Here is a 12579-nt window from a genome sequence, read left to right as displayed (position 1 = left end):
GTGTGCGAAAAACAAGATTTGGTCCCAAAAGCCCACAGGGACCAACCACTGGGGTTCCTCTCTTTCTTTAGCAACCTGATACAAGAGCCCATTCTTTTCTAGGAAACAGGGAAAGACCTTCTTGCCCCTAGTTTGATTGTCTCTGGCACTTTGCCAGGCATTGCTAAGGGTGCTATCGTTCAACTGCGCTGTTCTAAAATGGTGATCCATGGCCCATGGTTGAGAGGTCAGTAGGGTCTTATGGGGACCTTTCTTCAGGGGAGAAGACTTAAGTTTACCCGCTAAGAGGTTGAATAACCAAGGTTGGCTATACCGACTATCAGTTGTTCGAGAAGGGAAGGGAGTACCCCTACATTGACTACGGTGTCTGTGCCCGGTTCCATCTGAAGATTCACCCTAGCGACAGGATATTCCTTGGTGTCACCATGTACGCATCTTATGCTAACGGTCCTCCCAGGGATGTACTGAGTCTGGGGAATGAGCTCACTTCTGACCACTGAATGTCTACACTGGAGTCCAGAAGGGCTGTTACCATTGTTTTGTTCATTCTTACCCTTATGTAATATACAGGTCCTGTTTCTTGAGCGTACATGATGGAGCGTGGAAGGTAACTAACATCCATGGGTTCCTCCTCGCTTTTCTCCTTTGTCCTACAAAACCTTGCAATATGGCCCAACTCGCCACATTCGAAGCATTGGGGCCCTGAGGGGACAACCGGTTCAGATCTTCCTGTTCGGGTTCTGGAAGTCTCAAAAGGAGGTTTGGGGTTCCTCCGCTCTACTCGGTTTGGGGGGGGGCTTTTTGTATACGCTCTGGCTCTCTACTCAGGGTCCGACTTTAAGCTCGGCCATCTCTACAGCATGCTCCAGTGTGAGACCAGCGTGCTGTGGGAGCCACTGCTGTTTTCCAAAAGGCAGCGCCTCCAAGAACCGCTCCAAATATATCTTGTCCATGATTTGTTCGGAGGAGGACTTCAGGGGCTTAAGCCAGCGATCGGCTGCATCCTTTAGTTTATAAAACATGTTTTTCGGTGTGTGTCCCGGGGCACCTCTCTCTTGACGGAACTTGAGTCTGTGGGCCTTATTGTCAACCCCCAACCATTAACATGCCCATAAACTGTTCCATCCTGGTTGACGATCTGATAAGCGGCCTGGGCTTCCCCTGTGGGGGAACAGCCATTACAACGCGTTTTTTACCACGCGTTGCAATTACATCGCATGCGTTACAACGAATTAATATTTTTCTCACCAATGAGATATCTTGAATAAAAATATCTTTTTTCAAAAAATATATAGACTGTCTGGTCATGTGTATATGCCTTTTAAAATGTACTCTACTGTGTTTTTTGAAGGATAATATAAAGAAATATATGGCCTGATATGCTTTATATGATTGCATAACTTGTACCTAGCCGCTGTCTTTACCCTACTAGTGTAGTGTACCACCAGGCCCCTGATAATACATGAAGAGTGGGTGTACAAGAGTTAAAACAGTAGAAACACTCCCAAGATTCCACAAAAAGCCATATCAACTAAAGTCACTCAAAGTAGTACAACCTGGCTTTGCGTGATATCTTAGAGGCAAATAAAAACAGTTGCAAATCATGGACAAATGGAAAATAACATGATATTTACATTTAATTTATGCAGATTTACCCTCATTACTTGATTGAGCACGGGCAATGTCTTAAACGGGTGATGGATGGAACTTTTAGGTCAAAGTTTATACATGTCAGAAAGCCAAAATCTGCCCGGTATGTGTCTGCTATTCAGAAAGTAACCCAACTTGGCAATAACAGTTGGAATTTCAGAATCTAGACCAATGTTCCCATTGGACAGAGGTGTGACACCAAAGCTCCCAGCTCAAGCAACCAAGTCAACCCAGGGGTATAGGAAGCACATGTATAATTAAACCAACCTAAATACTTCTAGTTTAGTCTGATGTTGCCATGTCTTGTTCTTGTTAGTGCACAGAGTCCCTACTCAGAGATCAGTTCAGCTTTGCCCTAGTGCACACCATTGAGAAGAGCAGCCATGTGACACAGCACCTTTACCTGTTATAATTATCATATATAGTTTTTCCTTTTAGGTGTCCTCCTTCTTGAATTATATATGTTGGTTATTTAGATATGTGTCAAATATAAAATGCACTTTTACTCATGACATTATTCATTGCAACCTGAAAATCAAGTCTGCTTAAATCTATGCATGTTATTTTGTATGAGACGATTTTTCTGAATCAGTGAATGTTTTTGTAGGAACGAGGTCCACGCAGATAGGATGTAGTTCAAGATGTTTTATTGTAGTAAGGTACAGGTTATGTAGAGCAGCCCCACCAGGAGCACCCTGCCTGCTGCTCAGCCCATTCTCAACTGTGACTTCGCCTCACAGGCTTCCAACATTCCGAAGCGCATCATCCTTCCAACCTTTCATGCAGCACACAGCACAAACACACTGGCTGAGCAGGAGGTGTAAATGGTATAACATTAACAAAGGCAGGATACTACAGTTTTTAATTAAAGAACAAAGTTTCATAGAAGCCGATAATTTCACATAATTGTTTATTCTGAAAGGTTGAACAACGATCTGATACATTCTTTAAACTAAGGACAGAGTGCGATGGGATAGAGAAGAACTTCCACACAAGTTCAAGCATTTGATATCAACCCTGCCCATATTTAGCTACCTTCTTGTTATTGATGATGGCATGGAGTTCTGGGCATCATAGACTCAACCATCCAAAGGTTTTAATTTATGGTTGAAATAAGTGGTAGGTAGTTAGTAGCTGCTTGTTTTTTTCGTTGCCTCTTGATGTGTGGCTGCATGTATCTTCATGATAATATATATATATGCTTCAAATTCCAAAAAACGGAATGTCGACGCCACGTCGTTTGGAAAGTTACTTTAATGTCAGCTGAAAAGAGTCAGACGCGTTTCCCCTGCCCAGCAGGCTTGCTCACTAACCACTCCAATAAAGTTTCACCACCATTTAAACTTGTGCATATGTTCTGTGTCACGTGATAAAGTACAACCATAAAAAGCGAAGACATACTCGTAGTTCTTTAGTCATTACATGCATCAATCTCATTCCACTATTTCATATGAGGTTTTAAATTATGTACCCATTATCAGACAATTAAATATATATAATTACCAACAACATAGTGGCCCATGTAAGTGAAAAATAGCCCGATTTGCTGGACATACATATAATTGATAATTCTTTGTTATCATCATTGGTATCTCTAGTGAGATTAATCGCTGTACTTATATCACAATTGAATTGGTCACTAATCTCGTTCCGATTATATCAACATTTCTGACATATTCCGCCCCAGTGGGCCTCCTTATTGTTTGTCCAAATTCATCGCTATTTTTATAAATTTTCATTACAAACTGTATAATATAGCGCCTGTGCGCAAACCTCTCTGATATACTTTTTATCTTAGATATACAATGTTATATAGCATGTTACATCACACCGAGTTGTCTTCTCCGTTTTACATACAAGTGAAAAGGACACAAAAACTAATTGAAAAATTCAGGATCATAAGGATAATTCATAAATATGTATACAAATCTTCTTCCATATTTAACTCCATAGGGGTTTTTGTATTGAGTCTGATAATGTAACTCGATTCCAGCCTACGTAGGGTTCTCTGTCGGTCACCCCCTCTAATGTTGACTGGCACAGCATCTATAACAAAGTATGTCAAACCATTCACATCTCTGTTGTGAAATTGATTAAAATGACGGGCAACCGAGTATGATTGGTCTGCATTCTTTATGGCTCGCAAATGTTGCAGCACCCGTTTATGTACTTGAAGAATTGTGCTGCCTACGTACCTCAGGCCACAAGGGCACTGAAGCACGTAGACAGCAAACTTTGTTTTGCATGAAAATTGTCCTTTGCTTTTCTGTTCTTTCTTTGTAAAGCCAGGTAAATAACTGCTGGTATTTTTGCCAAAAGTACAGGCCTTGCATTTCGTGCACTTGATAAACCCATCTTTCCTGGTTAACCATGTTCTATTAACTTTTGGTATTCTATCAATTGGTAGCATGTTACTTACTAATGCTTGTTTTAACGAACGTGCCTTTCTAAAAGTGATAAGAGGTTTTCTCTGAACACATTTTTTCAAAATTGGATCATTACAAATGATGTGTCAATGTTTCTGTAGAATGAAAAGTAGATCTTTATGTTGATTATTGAACGTAGTAATCATTCTACATTGGGAATTCCCTGTTTTACTGCTACTCTCCTTCTTGCTGGGATTGAAGAGTATTTCTTCTCTTGACTGTTTTGTTGCTCTATGCACAGATGCTGCAATACATTCCTCTGAGTATCCTCTTGCAGTAAATCTACTCTTGAGGCACTTAATTTCTGCCTCCAGATCTTCCTTGGTGCTACAATTTCTTAATGCTCGAAGACACTCTCCATAGGGAATGCTTCTCACCAGATTAGCCGGGTGGAAACGCGTTGCATGCAGCAACGTGTTTCCATCAGTGGGTTTCCGGAATAGTTTAGTGTGTAGTCTCTCTTGATGAATGTAAACTGTCAGGTCTAAAAAATGTACTTCTACACTACTAATAGTACTAGTAAATTTTAGATTTAATTGATTGATTTGTAATTTCCTTACAAACTCTTGGGCACTGGTAACATCTCCCTTCCATATAACAAATAAATCATCAATATAGCGACTCCACTGAATCACATTGTCTTGCCATTCTCGTGGGAACTGCGACTGGACCACCTGCTCCTCCCACCAGCCCATATGCAAATTAGCATAACTGGGGGCGAAGCAGGTGCCCATCGCTGTACCACACTTTTGATGATAAAGATCTTCACCAAAAAGAAAAAAGTTGTTTTCTACGCATGGAGTGATCATGGATAGTAGCATCTGTGTATGGTGCCAAAGTTTGGCAGATCTCTCTCCTAGGAAATGTCCAACTGCATTTAACCCATCCTTGTGACGTATGCTGGTATATAAAGTCGTCACATCTATTGTCATTAAAAGAAAATCGGGTTCCCATGGTACATCATATATCCTTCGTAGAAAATCTCCTGTATCTTGGATAAAAGAAGGGAGCCTAGTGACTAAAGGATTTAGAAAAGAATCAACAAATTTGGATGTATGTTCAAAAGCACTATTAATGGCTGAAATAATAGGTCGGCCTGGAGGATTTGTTAGATCTATATGCACTTTGGGGATTAGATAAAACACTGGTGTGGTAGGATTGGATATTTTCAAATACGCCCACTCATCCTTGCTAATTAAACACTGTCTATGCCACTCCAGCAACTGTGTATTATAGGTATTAAAACTATCCTGCATACAAGCATTTTGGGTTTTAGAATAATTTCCTCTATTGCCCAATTGCTTATTGGCCTCCATCAGATATTTGTCTTTACCCCATAGCACCACATTTCCACCTTTGTCCGTATTGCGGACAATACATTCTTTATCATTGGCAAGTTTCTCAACTAGTGCATAATACTCTTTTGTTTGCTGGGTATTCGGGTATACAATTCTTTCACCTCATTCACAACGAAATCACCGAAAACATCTACAGAGTCCCTTGATGTTATTGGCATAAATTTCGAAGGCAATTTGAAATTTGTTGTCTCACTTCCCCCAATTTCAAGTTGCTCTTCCTGGGCCAACTGAATTGCCTTGTTTGATGTACTGGGCAGATCTTGCGCGGCCAACTCATTACTGAATACAATGTTTTCAGTTTGTAGTTCTCGTATCTCGACCATCAAATTAATGTCACTCACCACCAACTACCCCCCATTCTGAACTTCTTGATTAACATCAGATTTGACTGGTTTAGTGGGGGCCATTGTAAATAACTTCTTCAATTTCAATGTCCTAGCAAATTTAAACAGATCTACTCTGGTGGCTGTATAGTCCATGTCCATTCTTGGACAAAACGAAAGACCCAGTTTCAGGATTTTGCTTTCAGCATCTGTGAGTTTAGTGGAAGTGAGATTGATAATTGTTGCATCAATGTCATCATTCATTTGTTGTTTTTGGACTTCAATTTCCCGTTTCCTGGTGTATAGCTTGGCGCCTTTGCGCCTCTTCCTCCTCTGCCTCTTCCTCTTGGTGGTTTGAGGTCTGTTTGGGGTCTCGGTCTGAGATTGAAACGTCTTTCCTCCCTTAAAAAATCAAACTCATCATTTACCAAAGGGACTGATGTCATTCTGGCATTGGATGGTCCTTCTTCCAGATCAGTATCTGGCTCTGAACTTGGTACACTACTCAAATCCGATTGTTGTACTTGCATGTTTGGACCACTTGCATTCATCCTTTGTCGTCTCATGTTGTCGAATTTCCTGGCAAAGGTATAAATTTGACCCCTGTCGTAATCAATTTTATCCCGTAAAAACTTCTGAGCTTTCCTTTGTTTGATGGTAGCCTCCAATTGGATTAAGCGTTCCTTCATTTCGTTCATATATTGGACAATTGGTCCTTGATCAACTTCCTTGCTAAGCATATCCATAATATGTTCTATCTCTTCCATGATTTTTATCCAGTCTATTTCTGCATATTTGATTAAAATTGCTAACATCCTGCTTGATGACTCCTGATTATTATCCGCCCATTCTCTAAGCATGTTAGAATTGGGATCCTGATACGTAGGGGCTACTAGTATCCTAAGACCACGAGGAATCCTTTTAACCTCCAAATACCTGTTCAAAGATTTTGCCTCCCACCATTTCGAAAGTTCTGTCCGTTTTAGTTTTTCCAATCTTTTTAGGCGGGTTTGCACATCGGTGGTCTTGGTGCTCATATTCGTTGCCATAGTTTTTTTGCTGCCACTCGTTACATTGTCATTAAATACAGCAAGTGCTGCTTCCTCTCGATCCTTTAATTCAGCAGCTCACATTCTGTTACCATGCAATTCCGATGCAGAAAAGTTATTGCACTTCAAACGAACCGCCAGGCGTACCGCCGCTAAAATAGTGGCAATACACAACAATTGCACTAGCTTTCCTTGCTCCCCCACACCGTATTTGGTAAGTGCTTACCTTCGTCCCGTCCGTTACTTCTACGAGTCCTCCGACTCGCCGATGTACACAGTCAGAAAATCCGGCAGCTTACGTGCTTCGTTCTCAGGTCGCGAATGCCGCTTCCCTATTTCCACGGTGGGGGGGCGGTGGTATCCAAATCGGTTCCAAGTTTGCTTCTGAAACCCACCACCTCCTGAGCGCAAGGCGCGTCGGCGTTAACAGACCTCCGAAGCCCGGTCCAACAATATGCTTCAAATTCCAAAAAACGGAATGTCGACGCCACGTCGTTTGGAAAGTTACTTTAATGTCAGCTGAAAAGAGTCAGACGCGTTTCGCCTGCCCAGCAGGCTTGCTCACTAACAACTCCAATAAAGTTTCACCACCATTTAAACTTGTGCATATGTTCCGTGTCACGTGATAAACTACAACCATAAAAAGCGAAGACATACTCGTAGTTCTTTAGTCATTACATGCATCGATCTCATTCCACTATTTCATACGAGGTTTTAAATTATGTACCCATTATCAGACAATTATATATATATAATTACCAACAACATAGTGGCCCATGTAATTGAAAAATAGCCTGATTTGCTGGACATACATATAATTGATAATTCTTTGTTATCATCATTGGTATCTCTAGTGAGATTAATCGCTGTACTTATATCACAATTGAATTGGTCACTAATCTCGTTCCGATTATATCAACATTTCTGACATATTCCGTCCCAGTGGGCCTCCTTATCTTTTGTCCAAATTCATCGCTATTTTTATCAATTTTCATTACAAACTTTTATACAGTTTGTAATGAAAATTGATAAAAATAGCGATGTCAGAAATGTTGATATAATCGGGCAGGCGAAACGCGTCTGACTCTTTTCAACTGACATTAAAGTAACTTTCCAAACGACGTGGCGTCGACATTCCGTTTTTTGGAATTTGAAGCATATTGTTGGACCGGGCTTCGGAGGTCCGTTAACGCCAACGCGCCTTGCGCTCAGGAGGTGGTGGGTTGCAGAAGCAAACTTGGAACCGATATATATATATATATATATATATATATACACACATTATCATGAAGATAAATTTTTAGCTTTCACGTTTCATGGATGTATGTATATAAAGAAGCAGAATATCAACAGGCTAAGCAAGAGGCATTTGAACGTTTCACATCCAGAGGCTATTCACTCAATGGTCTCCGTACTGTGGAAGAGAAAGTAAATATGGTGCCTAGACAACAACTATTGGTGACAAAGAATAGGAAGAGTCGTGATCATGAGGAAAGGAAAAAAGAACCAGCTAGGATGATCACACAATTCAACAACACATCTGGAAAGATCATGCAGATCTTCAAGAAGAATTGGAAGATCTTACAAACAGGCCAGATATTGTGCAAAGACCTTCCACCCAGACCCATGATCACCTATAGAAGAGGTAAATCGATAGGTGATCACCTAGTGCATAGCCACTTTCAAGTAACGCCCCTGAGAAAAGACCCAATTACAGGCATTTTCCCCTGCATGCGATGCAAAGCATGCAAATGCAGCAAGAAAGTCTCAAACTATAGGATAAATGATAAAGATCCAAACAGTCTGTGGAAGATCAATTTGCTTCTCAATTGTAATTCAGAATATACCATCTATTGCTTGGTATGTCCTTGCAATAAGCGATATATTGGAAGCACAATCCACCCCGCAAATAAGCGGATCCTAGAGCACATGCTCGCGATCAGCCATAAAGATAACAACTACCCGATCGCCCGCCACTTTGAGGAAGCTCACCAAAGTAGAGAATATTAAGCTTCTTTTGTCTAGATCAAATATGAAAGAACGAGAGAGGAGGAGACAGGACCAAGAAATTACGAATCTTGGAATCTAAATACATTATTAAGCTCCAAACGATGGCCCCCAAGGGCCTCAATGGAGATGAAGAAATGTGGGTCCATTTACATTAAAAGACTGTATATCATCCCGAATTTTAAACTGCACATAGATATGAGACTCAGAGGAAGATAATAAATCTTCGATACCTCGCCAAAAAATGTTCTAATACTGCCTCAAATTGCCAATATCCCACAGTCTGATTGCAATAACCATATACACACATAGATATTGTCATAAATTAATATAGTTAGCTACTGTTCCGTAATTTCAGCAATACATGCAAGATAAACGGAAGTTAGGTGCCTTCCTATAATTAGTAAATAAGTGTAAATATGGCTAAAGGTAAAAGAATATGGGTTCAATGACAATCTAATTTTTCGTAAATGATGAAACATCAACTTGGATGACATATGCCCATTCAGGGCACAATTCTGAGGGGAATCATATACATATACAAATTCTTGTATACATGACTCTCGTGCACTGTTGGAAAGATGAATTGTGCATCTCTCTGAACAATAAGCGAATTTAATGTGCACGTCAAACATGTTGACCCCTGTCAATGTAAATATTTTATTTTGTCTGTTTATCACAAATTTGTTTTTGCACGTTACAAGATGGCCGCCATGAATTAAGGCCAAAGAAACTGTCTTTTATTTTCATTTCATCTTATTGTTTACCTGTGATCACATGCACCAATGGGCTTGTATTTAAATCAATGGCTAGTCTAGGGACACCAACACTGAAAAAGGCTTCTACGCCAAAACGCGTCTGTCGATGCGGGGGGTCCGCACAATAAAGAAACCACAAAGAACTAACCCGTGAGTGCGTCTATTTGTGGCTCTAATGTTCCCGCTGTGGACGAATGTATCGCGGCTCACCACCGCGAAGACAGCACCCAGGGCGAGTGCCGCGGCGGCGGTCACTCCAGTGAAACTACATATATATATATATAAAATATATATCAAATCAAAACATCTTAAGATACATTAATGTAATATTAAAATATATTAATGTTATCACAGAACGTACGTTTTTTTTTAAATGTAAAGAAATAATGTTTTTTTAACTCGTGTATTAAGATATTGCTGAAATTTGGCGGATGTTAACAGATTGTATTGTAACTTGCTCCTTTCTGCACAGGGGGGGGATTGGGGAACAGTTGAGATGTAATTGTAACTATTGAAAAAACATAATAAACATATTTTTAAAAAAAGAAAAATTTATAGAAATATATTTAAAGCCTTTGTTTTCTTCATCCAAATATTCATATGTGTGTAAAATGGTACCACACTTCTAAAGAGAAGCTATAATATTAATGTAGGTACTGCACCTCTGCGGACATGCGCCTGTACAGAAGGTGTGCCTGTGTGACTGCCGAGGCATTTTCAGATACCTTGTTAAAAACTCTTGCATTTACCACCGTACCATTGTACTTAATCTCCTATTTTTTTCTTGTTCCAGTTCTGGTTTCTACCCCACACTGGGTTCTCTCAACTGATTATGATAATTATGCATTGATCTATAGCTGCTACCAGCTGTGGTATTGGCATGTGGACTACATCTGGATTCTCTCAAGAGAACGAACGCTAGACCAGGAAGCTGTGACGAAGCTGAAAAATATACTGATAAGCTACGGTATTGGCACAGAACAAATGATTAGCAGCAATCAATCCATGTGCCCAGAAGACTTCTGAAGTCCATGGCGATGGAACACAAGCAATGCGCATGCCAGCTACAAATATGATTACCCTCAGCTAAGATATAAAGTGGAAAGATGTAGTGAAATTTTTGGAGTGCAGCTCTGTTTTGAAAAGTTTGGAATTCATTAGTAAACATACTTCCTAAAAAACATTAAATGTTGCATAAAGGTATTACTTTCATAAGGTGTCTTCCCTGATATTCCATCTCTCTAAACAACTGACCCAAGACCATATGTTTTATCTATGAGTAATAAAGGTAGTAAAATATTTTTAACTTGCACCTGGGTGGTATTCCCTGCTCACCAGGCACACTTCTTGTGGTTCTATGACCAGTGTCTCTTACTTCCTCAGTGGGAATACATTAAAAAAGGCTGGTTGCGGGGGGGGGGGGGGGGGGGGGGGAGGTGCACGGTTAGGAGTTTTCTACCATAGTAGAAGTTTTCCAGCATATGTGTGGGTAAGGCAGTGCACGGTCTAGATTCTCGGAAGGATCGAGAGAGGACGTGGTCAGGTAAGTGGGGATGGGGCCGGACTTTTTTAGGAGTGAGGGTAGTTTTTAAGGGGCGGTGTAGTTTTTAGAGCTCGGGGATCGGGTTTAGTTTTTAGGGCTCAGTGAGGGGTCGGGTTGTGTTTGGGGCTCGAGGTGTCAGGGTAGTGTTTTGGACTTGGGGTTGGGTAGTGTTTAGGTCTCAGGGTAGTTTTTAGAGCATCGGGGAAGTCGGGGTAGTTTTAGGGCTCAAGGCAGGGGGGGTGGGGTGTGATCTTTACCACACATCCCTTTACCAGTCATGCCTTTACCACGAAATTGCATGGTAAAAGCATGCGTGGTAAAGGAATGCATTGTTTTGATGCATTCGTTCTTCTGCCTGCATTGTAGAGGCAGGCATGGTTTAGCCATGCCTGCCTCTGTCATGCAACCATCAAAATGTAGGTGTATGCGCCATCTGAGAGAAGCTGTGCGCCAATAACACTTTCCAAATACGTATTGGAATTTTTTTTTACAAAATGTATGTTGAATGCGGTCGAACCTTCTATCGCTAGTTTAAAAAGTAATTCATATTTTGTTAGGATAAAGGAAAGGTGGGTGAGCCAGTAAATTAGCATGGAAATCCGAGCCAAATCTGAGCCGGGGATCTGACTTGGCGCTAAAAGCCCGTGCATAAGCCCAGACATGGAAATGTTTGGCATGAAAATCGTGCAACAAACGTCATGTAAACATATGATGAAGTCTGTTTAAAATTCTAAACACTGTGTTCAAAAGCAAATCAGTTGTCTTGTGCAGCCTGTAAATGGCCTGGGTTCTTATTATACATGGATCTCTATTGTAGTCTATTAAATCAAACACAGGTTTTTGTACAGTGCACATCCTGAAGTTGTGAATTTAAGGTGCTCCCTTGTGTTATAATGGATAAAAAAAAAGCATGGTGAAATAAAATACTTGCTGAGAATGCACGATCACACAATTTGGTCCTCCAGGGGGATCCAGGATTAATACCAGGTTTTCTGATGTCATTTTGTGCAATTCAGCCACCAAATGGATATTGATTTCTCTCTCCTGTTTTACATCAAAGGTTAATGCTTTGGGGCAGATTTACAAGCCCCTTGCGTGACTTTTGCGCTGCAGTTGAGTCACTTTTTTGACGCAACAGCGGCGCAAACAATGCGGCCTATTTACAACGTGACGCATCGAGGGAGATGCGTCCCGTTGTAAAGCCGTGCGTCACATTATGCCTGCGTCAGGTATAATGTATGCAGGGTGGGCGTTCCCACGCAGGAAGGCCTCATAAAAGTGACGCAGTGAAATCTACAAGATTTCACTGCGCCACTTTTAGGACGCCACTGCGTCAAAACCTTACGCCTGCTCTAAGCAGGCGTAAATAGTGACGCAGTGTAGTGGGAATAGGCCTCAACACGCATTGCTGGAGTTGCGTCGTGCTTGCGACACAACTCCAGCAATGCGTGACTTTTCCACCAAC

The 12579-nt window shown here is 40.9% G+C and overlaps 1 protein-coding gene across 1 annotated transcript in view; it reads left to right on the top strand.

Annotated features, from left to right (window-relative positions):
* Positions 1-10883, top strand: part of APOD (apolipoprotein D) — a 54698-nt gene extending 43815 nt beyond the window's left edge. The window contains exon 5 of the mRNA XM_085633840.1: positions 10365-10883. Within this exon, the coding sequence (XP_085489966.1) occupies positions 10365-10597 (233 nt within the window). The 3' untranslated portion in view covers positions 10598-10883. The remainder of the gene's footprint in view (positions 1-10364) is intronic.
* The last annotated feature ends 1696 nt before the right edge of the window (positions 10884-12579 follow it).

This window comes from Triturus cristatus, chromosome 11 (assembly GCF_964204655.1).
Source record: "Triturus cristatus chromosome 11, aTriCri1.1, whole genome shotgun sequence".
Taxonomy (NCBI): domain Eukaryota; kingdom Metazoa; phylum Chordata; class Amphibia; order Caudata; family Salamandridae; genus Triturus; species Triturus cristatus.
This window is presented reverse-complemented; position numbering and strand designations above follow the sequence as displayed.